Source organism: Elephas maximus, chromosome 19 (genome assembly GCF_024166365.1).
Source record: "Elephas maximus indicus isolate mEleMax1 chromosome 19, mEleMax1 primary haplotype, whole genome shotgun sequence".
Classification (NCBI taxonomy): domain Eukaryota; kingdom Metazoa; phylum Chordata; class Mammalia; order Proboscidea; family Elephantidae; genus Elephas; species Elephas maximus.
In genome coordinates this window covers 56,877,730-56,893,472 of record NC_064837.1, presented here as the reverse complement: position 1 = coordinate 56,893,472, position 15,743 = coordinate 56,877,730, and the positions used below count along the sequence as shown (strand labels likewise).

Below are 15,743 nucleotides of genomic sequence, written 5' to 3'. Positions count from 1 at the left end.
CCTTGGAAACCCTATGGGGTAGTTCTACTCTGCCCTATAAGGTCGCTATGAGTTGGAACTGACTCGATGGCACCTAACAACAACAGCCATTCTAAAATGGTTGAACACTGCCAACTCTTCTGAGCCCCAGCAGAGGCAAATGAATGTGTTCCTTGCTACTGCAGACATGGAAAAATTCGAGGCCGAGGCGGGGCTCACAGCTGGTGAGTGGCCAGTTAGTGGCTCTTGGCCAGTCAGTACACTGTCGAGCAGTCAGTGTAGCGGTCAGGGTAGGCCCGAGGTTTTCTGGCCTGAGTTGCCAGTAGAGCATACAGGGGACACCTGTCAGGGCAAAGTTCTTTTCTAACTCCGGAAGGGTCAGCGAGATGCTGGTGCTTAGCTAGAAATATCCTGAAGGTTCCAGCATTACATGTGGCGTTCAGATAAAAGTACAACAGGGCTCCCTGTCAGGAAGGGCAGGAGCCACATGACTTCTTAGGCCTCATTCCAGTAAATAAATGTGAAAAATGTTACAAAGCAATTATTTCCTTAATTCTTATCATAGCTCCCTGTCCCATCCCAACAGTGTTTTTGCTTTCAAAGCATCTTTTTTCTCGCGCCAGACTGGTGAGGTGGAACTGCGCTGGCTCTGGGAAGGGCGCCTGAGCTCCAGTGGTTTGTGTATGTGTGTAGTGTGTGTGTCTGAGGAGTGTGGTATATGTGTATGTGTGGTGTGTGTGTATATCTGAGGAGTGTAGTGTGTGTGTCTGAGGAGTGTGGTATATGTGTATGTGTGGTGTGTGTGTATATCTGAGGAGTGTGGTATATGTGTATGTGTGGTGTGTGTGTATATCTGAGGAGTGTGGTGTGTGTGTGTCTGAGGAGTGTGGTATATGTTATGTGTGATGTGTGTGTATATCTGAGGAGTGTGGTGTGTGTATGTATGTGGTGTGTGTGTCTAAGAAGTGGTGTGTGCGTGTTTGAGGAATGGTATGTGTGTGTCTGTGTGGTGTATGTGCATGTCTGAGGAGTGGTATATGTATGAGGTATTTGTGTTTGAGGAGTGTGATGCATGTGTATGTGTGTGGTATGTGTCTGAGGAGTGGTGTGTGTGGTGTGTGTGTGGTGTGTGTATACGTGTGGTATGTGTCTGAGAAGTATGGTGTATGTGTATTGTGGTGTGTGTGTGCCTGAGGAGTGAGAGTATGTGTGTGTCTGGGGAGTGGTGTGTGAATATGTGTGTTGTGTGTGTTAGTAAGGGTCAGGGTCTCCTTCAGCAGCTCCTGCTCTTGTTCTTCACTTGTAAAGAAGCAGGAACTGCCCTCCTCACCACGTTCCCGATGCCCTTCCCTTCTCTTCTCCTCCTGTCCCTTCTTCACCTCAGCCCAGAGCAGAGATCAGACACTCCAGGGTGGAGGGGCTGAGCAGAGGGCAGTGGGCAGGAACACACCACATTCCTTCTTCCACCTGCCTCCTTTAATGAGCCATCGGATTTTTCCAAGTGTGAACAATTAAGGAAGTCCCTGCTGTGACATTTGAATACTGTCCTGGAGTTTGTTTTGCAAGGAAAGAAGAATTACACTAACCCAACCCCCCACGTGTTAACCCCAGATGCTGTGCTAGGTGCTCAGGGCAACAGGTGACCTGACTGAGGTCACACAGTGGCAAAGGGTTGTCAGCCTCCAGAGCCCATGGTGTTCTTCGATCTGTGTCTCTCCACTTTTATAAGAACATGCTCGTGATGGTTTAGGATCACCCCTCCCCCCCTGAGTATGACCTCATGTTAACTCACATCTTCAACTACTATTTCCAAACAGGGCCACATTCACAGGTACAGGGGTTACCCACTGCCACTGAGTCAATTCTGACCCATAACAACCCTATAAGACAAAGTAGAACTGCCCATAGGGTTTCCAAGGCTGTAGTCTTTATGGAAGCAGACTGCCACATCTTTCTCACACAGAGTAGCTGGTGGGTTTGAACCACTGACCTTTCTGTTAGCAGTCTAGCACTTAACCACTGCACCACCAGGGCTCCATGGTACATGGGTTACATAATTCAGTTTGTACCAGAAAGTGAGACATCCATATGGTGGATTAAAAAAAAAAAAAACCCTGTTGCTGTCAAGTCAATTTCGACTCGTAGTAACCCTATAGAACAGAGTAGAACTGCCCCATAAGGCTTCCAAGGAGCACCTAGTGGATTCAAACTGCTGACCTTTAACCTTAACCACTACGCCAGCAGGGTTTCCATATGGTGGATGGCACGTGCAGTTAGGAAGATGGAGACAGTTTTTCACGTCCTGATACAGAACCGTCTCTCAGATGCGCTGTTAGGTGAAAAAGCAAGGGGCCAAAGAGTATCATGTAAATGAAAAAGAAGTATGTGTATTCATTCGTGTGTGTGTGTGTGAGAGAGAGAGAGAGAGAGACTTCCAGAAGGATGTAAGAAAGAGGATAACATTGTTGCCTGCAAGAAGGAAACTGGGTGGTTAGGAGACTTGTGTTTTATTACAGTCTTCATTCAAATTTTGCTCTGTATCAACCAACCAAATTTAATTAATTAAAAGGAAAATTAACAACCAGAATAAAGAAGTACTCGTCAAGGGGAGGGGAAGACCACAGGCCTTCCTCCGACCTCCTGTTCCCTATCTGTCGGTCCAGCTGTGGGTCTAACCTCTGTCTCTCTCTGTCCCCCCTACTCCCACCTCCCGTGCTTCCCACCCACTTCCCTTTCAGGCCTCAGCAACATCATTGGCATTATCGTATACATTTCCAGCAACACAGGTGACCCAAGTGACAAGCGAGATGAAGACAAGAAAAATCACTACAACTACGGCTGGTCATTCTACTTTGGAGCCCTGTCTTTTATTGTGGCTGAGACCGTGGGCGTCCTGGCAGTGAACATTTACATTGAGAAAAATAAAGAGTTGAGATTTAAGACCAAACGGGAGTTCCTTAAGGCCTCTTCCTCTTCTCCTTACGCCAGGATGCCAAGCTACAGGTACCGGCGACGGCGCTCACGCTCCAGCTCACGGTCCACTGAGGCCTCGCCCTCCAGGGACACGTCGCCCGTGGGCCTGAAGATCACAGGGGCCATCCCCATGGGCGAGCTGTCCATGTACACGCTGACCAGGGAGCCCCTCAAGGTGACCACTGCTGCCAGCTACAGCCCCGACCAGGAGGCCAGCTTCCTGCAGGTGCACGACTTTCTCCAGCAGGACCTGAAGGAAGGTTTCCACATCAGCATGCTGAACCGGCGGACAACCCCCGTGTGAGCCACCACCCCTTCCTCTCAACACCGGCCTCTTCCCAGAACGGCTGTTTGGATCAAACAGGAGGGCAGTGGATCCTTAGTCAATGAACTGAAGCCAAACCCAATCCTCCCTGATCCCCAGATGGTGTCGTGGCTGGCTTAGACTGGAATCGGGCCTGTGACTGACTGAAGCTGAAGACTGACTTTATCCCACAGAAGGTATTTTGATGCCTCAGGACTCTGGAGCCTCCCTGGAGGCTCCGAGAGCTTTTCTGAGGCTGGTAGCCTTGGCCAACCTGGGAAAACAAAATTGAGCCATTCTCTCCTCTTAGAAGCAAATCTAGCCAGAAGAACAGGGTTTCAGGGCCTTCCTTCCCTGCCTGGGCGCTGGGCCATCGGAAGCCTTCACCAGACGCAAGGAGGGCCTCTGGACTCTGAAAAAAAGTCAGCTGCTTTTTGAACCTGCAGTTCTTTGAACCAGAACTGAGGAAACTGAAGCTCGCTCTCTGCCTCTCTGCCTTTCTCTCTCTCCTTCTGGCAGTGGCCTGTTGTTGAAAAACAGTGATCCTGATGAGAAAGCCCTGCAGCCAACTGGTGCTTCGGCCTTTGTGCTGTCCTGGGGCTGCTTCACTCAACCTGAGGAGACTGAGGCTTAGGGCGAGGAGGCCTTTGTGGGCCTAACTGTGAGGTAAAGGCCAGGGGCTCTAGGTGTTGCTGGGCTTTCCTATCTGCTTCTGGAAGGTTCTGCCTCATACAGAAAGTGCAGGACACAGTGACTGCACTTGAGAGCCTGGAGGATTCCACTGGTCAGATGAAAGGTGGGCATGCGGCCTCTTGTGTGATGCGCTCCACAGGCCCAAGGATGGCTGCCTAAGGAGCACCCCTGTCACGTGAGCAGAGGGCAGGGGCGGATCCTCTGACCAGCATTTGGTGTCAGGAGCCTGAACTTCTGTGCAAAAAAAGGAAAAACTGAGGGTGAACAGGGACCAAAAAAAAAAATCTCCATTTCCTAGGTGGTTATTAAACATTCATTTCCTCGTCTTAAAAAGTAGCAGTAACGCCTTTCCCAGCTCCTAATATTGTAATTTATTCTGCTACCACCTGAAAGGACTCAATGGAGGAAGCCTGGATGAAAGCGCAGGCCCGGCTTTTCTTTCTGCTCCAGCACTTTGGAACTGAAGAAGTGGCTTCAGGTTTTTATAACCCTCCTCCCCCCTCCCCACCCCCTGCCCGGACCTTTTTTTTCTTTTTTCTCCTGAAGCAAAGAAAGTAGAAGCGTGGCCAGTTTCAGAAGAAAAACGCTCTCAGACACAGAGCTTACTCTCTTTTATATAAAACACATGCTTTCTAAAGATAAATGGTTTCTTACTTTTTGAGACTTCTTAATCCAATTTTGAACAGTCACCTGTGACCCCGGTAGCTGTTGTACTTAGAAGCGACGAGCAAATTCTTACCTCAGCCACCTGCTTACGGAGCCCATGGGCGGACTCAGCCCCTAGGAGTTCAGATGGGTCCATCCTGTCTGGTGATGACGTTCACCGTCATTCCCATCCTCCTTTGCACCCAGGAGAGGACCTCTCCTCCACAGGTACCACCTCCAACTGACTGCCCTGTGTACTAGTGAGCTGATGCGAGGTGTGCCAGGGCCCCTTTGTGCTTGCTCGAAACCCTTTCCTCCCGTTGAGGTTGGCTTTGTATGGTGGTGTCTTCAAGCATGCACAGCAGAGAAGGCTGAAGCGTCAGGGCCTGTCCCTGCCACCTGCCCGTGCTGTAGGTCAACCTCTTCCCCGCGCTCCCTAGCCCTCCTTACCTCCTCCACCACCACCACCACCATTACACCATCTCATCCAGGCTGAAGGTCCCTGGGTAACACAAATGGTTTGTACTCGGCTACTAACCGAAAGGTTGGTAGTTTGAATCCATTCAGTGGTTCCGTGGAAGAAAAACCTGCCGATCTACTTCAGAAAGGTCACAGCAATTGAAAACCCCATGGAGCGCAGTTCTACTCTGACACACATGGGGTCGCCATGAGTTGGAACCAACTGGACTGCAGTGGGTATCCAGGCTGAAGGAAGAGAACGCAGTGTGTAGACCCAGCATTCACCAAGGCCCCAAAAGACTTCTCTTCTGTTCCTTCCAAAAAGGGAGGCACATAGGCCACCTCACCACCTGTTACCCCAGAAGTTTCTAGAACATCATGGAGAAAGGTGTGTTCCATGAATCCTACCTCTCTTGCCCAGTCCCAGGCAGAGAACACAGGGTCCACTCTGGGGACCAGGAAAGAGTAGAAAGGAGGGGAAGAAGAGACAAAGAGGGACAGAAGAGCAGGGAGCAAAACAACCTCAGACCCTTTGGCCTTCACAATCTTTCTCCCCATTGCCATCCGATCTCCCAGAGGCCCTTGCCTCTGTGTTCACCCTTCTTTGCTGCATCTTAGCCTGGGCTTGCCCTGCAACAAGGGAGCGGAGCTGACTCCCTGCAGCCTGCTGTCAGCCTCAGGCCTCTTGCCCATCGGGGAAATGTGGTGGCCTCTACCGACCTCCTCACCCTCTTCCCAACTCATGACCCCTCCAGCCCGTGTGTTTCGCCAGTTAAGCCCCTTGTGAATCCTGTACCTACCACTGGTATTGGGTTGTTAGTTCTGTCTTTTTTTTTTTTTTTTTAATTAAATAAAAACATTTTTAAAATGTCTTCTTCTGATGTGTGTGTAGAGGGGGAGACCTTCAAGTCTTGGTGGGTATTTAGGGTAAACAATGTCCCTGAGGCTGGAGACCCACTGGCAGAAGGGTGGTAGAAGGAAGGAGAGTGTTTGGATCTGTGCAGGTCAAGGTCAGGTTTCTCTAGAGAAAAACGTCTCTGGCTTTGATCTGGGTCACTGGCCACCTCCCCACCCCACTGGCTTGATTTAGACTCTTGAGTGGTGCCTTTGAGGTATTTTTTGACAGGGGAGCCAGAAGATAGACAAGCTTCCCCCCAGGTGTGGTGTGGGCGTTCGGGTAGCTGAGCCAAGCCAGACCTGTCTTCAGAGGCCCCAAGCTGCTTGGGGGGAGGGTGATTCTAAGAAGCCCACTAACCACTCCCTCCACATTCTGAAATGATAAAGAAATGGATATAGACGCCCTAGTATCAAAATGTGAGATTTATGGCTGGTAAGGAGTCCCTGGGTAGTGCAAAGAGTTAATGTGCTCAGCGGCTAACCAAAAGGTTGGAAATTTGAGTCCACCCAGAGGCACCTTGGAAGAAAGCCTTGGCCATCTATTTCTGAAAAACCAACCATTGAAAACCCCATAAAGCACAATTGTGTATTCGGACACACTTGGGGTCACCATGAATCAGGGTTGATGCAACAGCAACTGATAGGCTGATAAAGCCGGACAGGAGCAGATGGCATAGAGCACAGGCCGAATGGGCTTCCTTTGGCTATGGCCCAGACTGAGACCCGCAATCACAAGCAGGACAACTGGCCGCCACTGCCCCTGACTGCAGGGAGAAGAGAGGTGAGAGATGGAGAGAGGGACTGGAGGGACCCCTCTGATGGGGGCGGTACCAGTCACAGTAGACATAGCTGTAAACCACCACGTTCACTCCTGGAGGTGGGCGCTGGCTGAACATCACCTTCCCTTCTTGGCTGCATGAGGGGGGATAATCATGTCCTCCCCTAGTTCTGCCCAAGCTTCAGCCCAGGGAATCTTCTCATGCAACTACACGTTCTCCTTTCAGCACTAAGACCATGAGTTTTCTTCCTGAGAGCCCCACTGGTGTCCTGAGCTACCACCAGCCTCGCCACTCCTCTGAGACTAAGAGACATCAAACTTGAGCCTCCTTCAAGAGAACTTTGGGCTCATGAGGGCCTCTCCTGCCCTGGCCCCAGGGGAGGGCACTGGCTAGCCCCTACCGGAACCAGGGAGGTTGTGGGCCCCGGGGTCCCCATGTTTGTGCACTTGTGGCTATACAGAAATCACTCATGGTTTTTCTGGACTTTCTGCCCTTCTGCCTGAGATGAGCACCTGGGGAAACTGATATTCCCAGATGTGCTGAGCCACCAGATCCCAGGGCCAAGGGGAGCTCAGGCCTTTGCCTGGCCTCACCCACTGACCCCTAGCCAAATTCTGGGCTGATGGCTCAGCCCACCCAGAGCCAGCACTGCCTGATTGGCTTTCTGTGCCAGAACTTCTGTCTCTGGTTTATTCTTAGCCCCCAGGAAATTCTGGCTCAGTGGGAGCTTTGCAGCCATCCTGGCTGGCCTCCTGTGGCAGTCTGCCTTCTGTGACATGGTCTTTGATGTAGGCATCACAGGGTCACGTGTTTAGTTCAACTAAAAACTCTGCCTCCATAACTCACGGAGTTAGAAGCATAAGAAATGACAGAGAAATGGATGTCCTAGCTCCTAATCAAAACGCTGCTCAGAACCCCCTCCTGCCCAGCAACCGCCACTCTAGCCTTAACTTATATTACTTAGAGTCGGCTAACTACATAATCCATAACAACAGATAATGGCCTAATACAATAGAAGGTTATTTATCGCTCATATAAAGTCCTTTTTTTTTTTTTATAAAGTCCAGTTGACTGGAGGGGGTGTGCTGTGTTCCACACACTCAGAGATTCGGGCACTCATGCTATGGGGCTCTGCGCATCCCAGGTTGCATTGACGTCCTGCAGGCAGATGGAAAGAGGGAAGAGGGTCTTGTGGAGGTTTTAATGACCAGGAAGTTGTGACTTTACCAAATGTCATTGGCCAGAACTCAGTCACATGACTACATCGAAGTGCAAGGGAGGATGGGAAATGTAGTTCAGCTAGGAGGAAAGGAAAACCACAGGGGGAACAGCTGGCAAGTCTCAGCCCATGGTCTATGCCTTTTGGTACACCACCCTGCTTTGCTCTCTCCCACCTGGCATTTTGGAAGGGCTCACTTGAAAGCGACTCCTTTGTCTGGAACTGTGTCAATGTGTCCTGAGTCCCTCCTTCGGCTCCAACATGATGTCTGATATCCTCTACTCCAGATGCTGCTCTGTAAAACGGGGCCATGGAACCTTCTTCCCAGGTTGGAGGAGTAGGCTCAAGTTCATACCTTGACCCAAACAAGAACCACAGAATCACTGAACATGGTGACTAGCAGGTGTGGCAGGGATCTTAGGAATCATCTCATTGGACCTCCTCATTATAGAAGAGGAATCAAGACCAAAGAGGAAGGGAGAGAGGATGCAAGGAAGAATGAAAGGAAGGATGGAAATACTCTTGGAGAATTTTCATAACAACTGTCAAAGGAAGATACTGCTAGCCAATGTTTCTCGACTAAGGTTGAGATATTTTTGGTTATCACACCTTGGGAGGGGTGTGCTACTGGCATCTAGTGAGTAGAGGCCAGGGATGCTGATAAACATCCTACAAGGCACAGGACAGCCCCATCTCCTACCCCTACCAAGAATGATCCAGCCCAAAATGTCAGTAATGCCAAGGCTGAGAAACTCTGCCCTCGACTGGTTTCACAGTGAGGGAAACTAAATCACAGTAGGGTGCTTCACTTGTGCCAGGTCACCCAGTGAGTTTTAGGTAGTTGTGTCTAGGTTGTGGACATACTAGGAAAAGTCACATATTTATTCCCAGTATTTCCTTTCCCTGAAACACTTTTAGATATCTGTCTTTTCCCTCTTCACTTTTCAGCCTAAGTTTTCAAAAACAGAAGTTGAGGATTGAGGAAAGAAATGTGAAAGTGCCCCCTCCCATCCTGAGTGGGGTGGGGATGCTCCTTGAAGCCTTTGTCACTGTGTTTGGAAACAGAATGCTATTAGAATAAAACCAGACAGGTAGCTGGAGAACAGCCCCAGAAATCTGACCCAGCTTGACTGGGAAACTCACCGCTCCCTGGCGTCCTCCTCGGCCCACACCCTGGCAACTGCAGTAAGGTGGCTGAAAGACAGAAAGACCAGAGATCAAATCCTAGCTCCTCCCGTCTCCCCTCCCCACCCCCACAACCTCTCCCCCAACCACACATCAATGAGGAAAATAACCTCCCCCTCCCAAAGATGGCAAATTCAACTTTAAACAAGAGAACATTCCCAAATGCCCTTAGCTTGGCAACTGGTATTCAAATGAGTGCTCAAGAGTGTGTGCTGACAAATGACACTCTACAAATTTCCCAAAATGGACTGTTCTAGAACAGCCCATGGAGATGCTGCCTGTACCCGTGGCACTCTGGTCTGGGAGAGGGCAGCTGCCTCGGGCATTCCTGCCACCACTCCTCCTGCTGCAGCAGGTCATTCACTTCCGCCCTCCATGTTCCCCATGCCTGCTGTTGAGTGGTGGTCATGGAGACAGCGAGATGGCTGCGCTCTTCGCAGGCCCTGACAAACCCTGAACCCATTTGGGTGCCCTGGCACCTCAGCTGTAGGAAGGGGGTGTCCCATCCTGGGTCCCTAGTGTGGAGCCCCAGGAGATGGCACAGAGGTGGTCTGGAGTGGGGATGGGGTGGGGGAGGCCACCTGCAGGGAGCAGAGAGTGAAGAACCAACCACATGACATCACTCCCTACACTAGTTCCCAGTATAGCACCCTGGACCACCCAGCCCAGACAGCAAGGGGAGGGCAGGCAGAGAAGAGCTGCTCAGGGACCTTAAAATCCAGAAGGGGAGACGGGGCAGGTATACCTGACACAGATATTTTTAAACTTGCAGCTTCCAACAAAACGGCCAGTGCATCCTAGGGAACAGAAGCCCGTGATCAAAGAGGGTTGAGAACCCACCTTCTGCAGGAGAGGGGGCTCGGAGGGCCCTCTCATCCTGACTGTTGTCCTCTGATAAGTATTCTGGAAGACATGTTACTGCTGTAGGATCCCCAGAACCCATAAATTAGATGGCAACGTCCAGGTCTTTTTTTAAAAAAGAACACCCCCTTTTTTTTCCTACTTAAAAGAGTAATGTGTTTTACCTTCAAAAATCTAAAGAATATAGAAAATGTACAGGAAACAGTTATCAGCCCAATCCCACTATCCAAGAGATAGTCATGGCCAACATTTTCGTGCAGCCAAATGTGTGTGAGGGGCGGCTGGGTGCCCTGCCTTTGTTCAATGTAAGAATCTTCCACATCTTTAGGTATTTTCCAAAGGTATAATGTTTAGTGGCTGCATAAAACAGAGATGCCGCTATTTATCTAACCAGTACCCTAACGCTAGACACAGGTCATTTGCCCCCCAAATCTTAAGTGGTGTCCAAATAGGACCAAAGATGCTCAGGGCTATTTAGTGCATTTCCTGACACTCTGGTGACCTGTCACAATGAACTTCTGGCTCTAGCTTCATGCTACAGGCCGATGAAGAGACCAGACCTTCTTGGCCACCTCTAAACACAGTAAGAACTTTTCTACCTACACACCGTGTGTGTCTAAGCTACGGTGATAACACCCTCCCTGTCCCCCATTACCTTCCCCAGAGTTAGTGAGCAGCTTTACACCAAGCTCCTCCTGGAAGGTGGAGGCTTCATTCCGCCAGGCTTGAATCCAACCATCCTCAGCCACTGAAAAATGTAATCCACTAGTGTGTCAGGTAGTAAGACTGTGTCACAAATTAACCCAAATTTAGTGGCATTAAAAAAAAAAAAAAAAAAAAGCAGCTGTCATTGAGTTGACTGACTCATGGCAAAACCCGATGTATGTCAGAGGAGAACTGTGCTCCGTGGGGTTTTCAGTGGCTGATTTTTCAGAAGTAGACCACCGGGCCTTTCTTCCAAGGTGCCTCTGGGTGGACTTAAGCCTCCAACTTTTCTGTTAGCAGCTGAGCACGTTAACTGTTTGCACCACCCAGGGACTCCAGTGGCATTAAACGACCATTCAATATACTCACAGATTCTGCAAGCCAGGATGGTTTGTCTCAGCTCTACAGGTTCTGAGAAGTTAGATAGAAGTCTCAATGACTGGGGGCTGGAATCGTCTAGTAGCTCACTGTAAAAATGGTGTGGAGGCTGTGTATGACCTCCTTTTACTTCACAAGAAGGGAGAATCAAGAGCAACAGCTCAAGGCTGATTCCTATGATACTGGGGTCAGACATGCCTCCTCTCTCCCCATCTTTACCAGTACTGACACTAACCGTCCTTCCCATGGCCCTATTTCTCTACTGAGTTCAATAATTCATTGCAATAGCCACACAGAGCTCACAGACCATACTCATGGTTATGGGGTTTATTAGGGAAGTATCAGGTTACAATTCAGGTTCAGGATACAGTTCTCCCATCAGGACAGCCTCTTCCCAGCCGTGCCCACAGGCATACCTCTCTCTCTGGCCCTCAGCCCCTGCCCAGTTTGGGCAAGTGTTACAAAGCTCTTTTAGCTCTGCTGATAAGTGCCCCGAGGCACCCCACTCCGCAAGTAAGCCTTGGCACAAAAGGAGCTCAGCTCTAGTTCCATTGGTCAGCAAACCTAGCTCCACCGAGTGCCTGGAGGCACCCTACTCTGCCAGCAAGCCTTCTGCCCAAAGGCACTCAGCTTTCTCTCTTCGTGGGCTGGGAAGCGTATGATGCCGTCTCCTGCCGCTGTTTCTCTGCCACCGCTTCTCACCGTCTTCAGTGTTATAACTCTCTCTCTCTCTCTCTTCTCGGTCTCCTGGTTCCAGGAGCCTTTCAGTGCAGGGATCCGGGATCCAAAGGATGCACACCACTCTTGGCTCTTCTTCCTTGGTGGTGTCCTCTCTCTGCTCTGGAGTTGGCTCTCTTTTAAGCCTAGCAGGATGGCAAAATTGACCAGTCCCCTTGGTGGGCCACAATTACCTTAATTGCACAGTCCCACCCAATCATTTGGGTGGGAGTTACAAGATTATGGCAAGAAAGGCCACACAAAAGCAAACCATCCCACCACACTCATTTACTTCCATGTGCAGCAGTTGATGCCAGCTGTTGGCAAGACCTTAGCTGCACTTTTCAGCCTAAATGTCCATGTGGGTTGAGCTTCTGCACAGCATGGTGTCTGGGTTCCAAGGGCAAGAGGGCCAGGCAGAAATCTTGGAAATCACATAGTATCAATTCCACTCATAAGGTTTTCTAGGCTGTAATCTTTACAGAAGCAGACTGCCACATCTTTTTCCTGCTGAGCAGCTGGTGGGTTAGCACTGAGCCACCAGGACTCCTTAATAGTCAAAAGCCCACTCATGTTCAAGGAGAAAGGAAATTGGCTCCACCTCTTGGCAGAGAATGGAAGAAAACATGGGTGTGGAAACTCTGCCATGGCCATTTCTGGAAAATATAACCTGCCTTTCTAGCCTCCTCACCTGGCTCTGGGCTTCTTCTTTACCCACCAACCCTCCTTTCCATCCTCCATCTTCACTGTGTCCTTGGGAACTCCTGAAGCATCTTCAAACCTCCCAAACCTCCCTCTACTTCCTGGGATAGATGAAACCTCACTCTCCTCCCTCTCCCACCACTACCCCACCCCCACCCCTGATGCTGCTTGCCTCCATTCTCCCTGGTGAAAGCCATTCGTTCTGCCTGCATAGATTCCTGCCCAGGTTCCCAATATAGCGCTCCTGGCTGCCCAGCCATGTGCTCAGTCCCAGGAGGTGTGGGGGTAGGAAGGGAGAAAGAGGATCTGAGGGGCCTTGGAACCCAGAGGAGGGCTGGGACAGGTATGCCTAATACAGATATTTTTAAACTTGCAGCTTCCAACAAAATGCCAGTGCGACCTCAGGAACGCAAGTCTGTGATCAGAGCAGGTTAGGAACTCATGTTCTTGGACTTATAGCTGCAGGGGAAAAGGTGGTGGGAGATACTGACACCTCCAGACCTTTGTTCTTCTACCCTCCTGGGGAAGAGTCTTCTCCTCGGAGGGCCAGGGTAGACCACACTGAACACTTTCTTATCACTGTCATCTCCCCAGATCCTTCCTGGACATTCCTGTGTTCATCAAAGGCTTCAGCTTCTGGCTTAAAGCATCCACTGCCATCACACTGAGCCACATCAATGTCATGGGCCAACCACTCCCTGGCCTCACAGCTCTGGGCCTTCCCAGCATCATTGACCTCCACCTCCAGCCTGGACCATGTCATCACTCCTGAGTGCCCCCCTTTGGGATCTTTAGGGTCACTGTCCTGCCCCCTGATCACAACTTTGCATGTTCCACCTCTTCCCTGGCCCCATTGAGCCCTTCAGGGCCATGAACTCTCCATTCTTTCCCAATATGTCACCTTCCTGGTTGCAAAGCCATCCTAACTAGCCTAGACCACGACAAGTTGTCATGTAACATCACCCCTACCAGTATACTCAGTTCCCTCGGCCCCTTTTCCTTCTAGCTTTTCCCTCCTGGAACAGCACCAACCTTTTTTCAATCTTACCTTCCGTCTTCTTCATTCCTGCACCTGAGCTGCAAGGTGATGTGGGAGAAAATCAAGCAGCTTGTGAATCGGTGCCTGGGGTAGGCAGAATAATGGCCCCTCTAAGATATCTACATCCCAATCCCTGGAACCTGTGAATATGTTTTCTTACATGGCAAAAGGGACTTTGCAGGTGTGATTACATTAAGATTTTGGATTATTCAGGTGGCCCCAATGTAATCACAAGGGCCATTGTAAGGGAAAGAGAGGGGCAGGAGAAACAGGGACGGAGATGTGATGATGGAAGTAGAGGTCGGATGATAGAATTTCTGGCTTTGAAGAAAGAAGAGGGCAATTAGCCAAGGCATGCAGGCTGCCTCTAGAAGCTGGAAAAGACAAGGAACAAATCCTCCACTAGAGCCTCCAGAAGGAACACAGCCCTGCTGACGTCTTGATTTTAGCCCAGTGAGACTTCTGACCTCCAGAACTATAAAATAAATAAACTTGTATTGTCTAAGCCATGGAATTTGTAGTCATTTGTTACAGAAGCAACAGGAAACTGATACAGTGCTCATGGTGCTGGAGCTTTGCTGCTTTCCTGCAATCACGGCCACTTCTCAGCTATTAAGGAAAGAGCCTGTGTTTTATTCATTTTGATAGCCCTCAGTGATCAGTAAATGTTTAAAGGATGGTTGGATGGATGGAGGAACGAGTGGATGGATGGAGGAACGAGTGGATGGATGGACGGATGGATGGGTGGATGGATGAGTCACAATATTAGTCACAAAATAACATTTCTCTGGCTCCATCCATAGCCATTTGTAGGGACTACTGTTGTCAGGTTCCTTCCAAATCATTCCCAGAGTGAGAGTAATGTGGAGGATGGTGGCTGGGGTCTTCCATGTTCTCATCAAACTGTTATTCTCTTGGCTAAGGGATAATTATGGTTTCCTTCTCCTTCTGGCCAGCTCAAAGGCATGATGTGACAGCCCAGGCCATGGACATCTACACTGAAGACCACTGGCCCTCTTAAATCCCATGGGGCTTCTGTGGAGTAATGTACATCACAGTCCCCATGTTTGTGTCCTCTGTGGACATACATGATTGCACTGAACTCTCACTATGATCCAACAAAGTAGATATTATCTTCTCTGGTTTGTGAACGAGGAAACAGGCTCAGAAAGTCAAACATCTTACAGGATCACACAGTTAGGCAGCAGAGCTGGACGCAGGGCTGCGTCTGTCTCTTCCAGAAAGTATGTGTACCTCCCCAATGGCTGAGTGCTCCAAACATTGGCACGCTACCGTTTTTGCCACATCCTAAGCACCGCCTCTACAATTATTTATTTAATCTGTTTCTTTAAATGGACTGTTTTTATTTTGGTCTTGCCCTGTTGTTGTTGTTAGGTGCCATCGAGCTGACTGCCCCATAGGGTCATAGGCTGTACTCTTTACCAGAGCAGATCGCCAGATCTTTCTTCCAAGGGGCTCCTGGGTGGGTTCAAACCACCATCCTTTCAGTTAGCAGCCGAGTGCTTAACCGTCCATGCCACTGGGCTCCTTTGGCCTTGCCCTAAAGAAATACTATTAATGACACCACGGTGTTGATACTTCCTATCTACATTAAAATAAATACAAAAGCTTTGGAATAAAAAACTCTTGTCCCCCTGCTACATCCTCTCATCCCCCACGTGTGAATGCATTGCATCTGATGAAATCGTTCTTCTGCACAGGCTCCCCAAGGGGTTCTGTACAGCTGGGCACAGCACGGACGCATCCCCCGGCCTCCTCTGGGGCCCTCCTTCTGGCTCCAGAGGCTCCAGCCCCTCCCAGGAAGGTCTTGGTTTCCCAAACAGTCATGAGCTTCTCAAGGGCAGGGGGTGTGTCTCCCTTGCTGCATGTGGGCCTAAGCCACACCCCCGACTCAGGTGTCCAGAGCCTTCTGTGCACCGAAGGCATCTGGGGAGTCCTGGATAAACAGCGCTCAAGTGGTCAGAAAACACTTGGGTTGCGGGGAGATGTGGAACCTGAAAGAGGAAAGGAAGGAGTCCCTAGGTGGTGCAAATGGTAAAACACTTGACTACCAGCCGAAAGGTTGGCAGTTCAAACCCACCCAGAGGTGCCTTGGAAAAGAGGCCTGGAGATCTGATTCCAAAAGTTCACAACCTTGAAAACTGTATGGAGCAGCTGTACTCTGCACACTTCGGTCACCATGAGTCA

The 15,743-nt window shown here is 49.9% G+C and overlaps 1 protein-coding gene across 1 annotated transcript in view; it reads left to right on the top strand.

Annotated features, from left to right (window-relative positions):
* Positions 1–5,801, top strand: part of CACNG4 (calcium voltage-gated channel auxiliary subunit gamma 4) — a 69,381-nt gene extending 63,580 nt beyond the window's left edge. The window contains exon 4 of the mRNA XM_049861284.1: positions 2,718–5,801. Within this exon, the coding sequence (XP_049717241.1) occupies positions 2,718–3,256 (539 nt within the window). The 3' untranslated portion in view covers positions 3,257–5,801. The remainder of the gene's footprint in view (positions 1–2,717) is intronic.
* Positions 5,802–15,743: the final 9,942 nt, after the last annotated feature.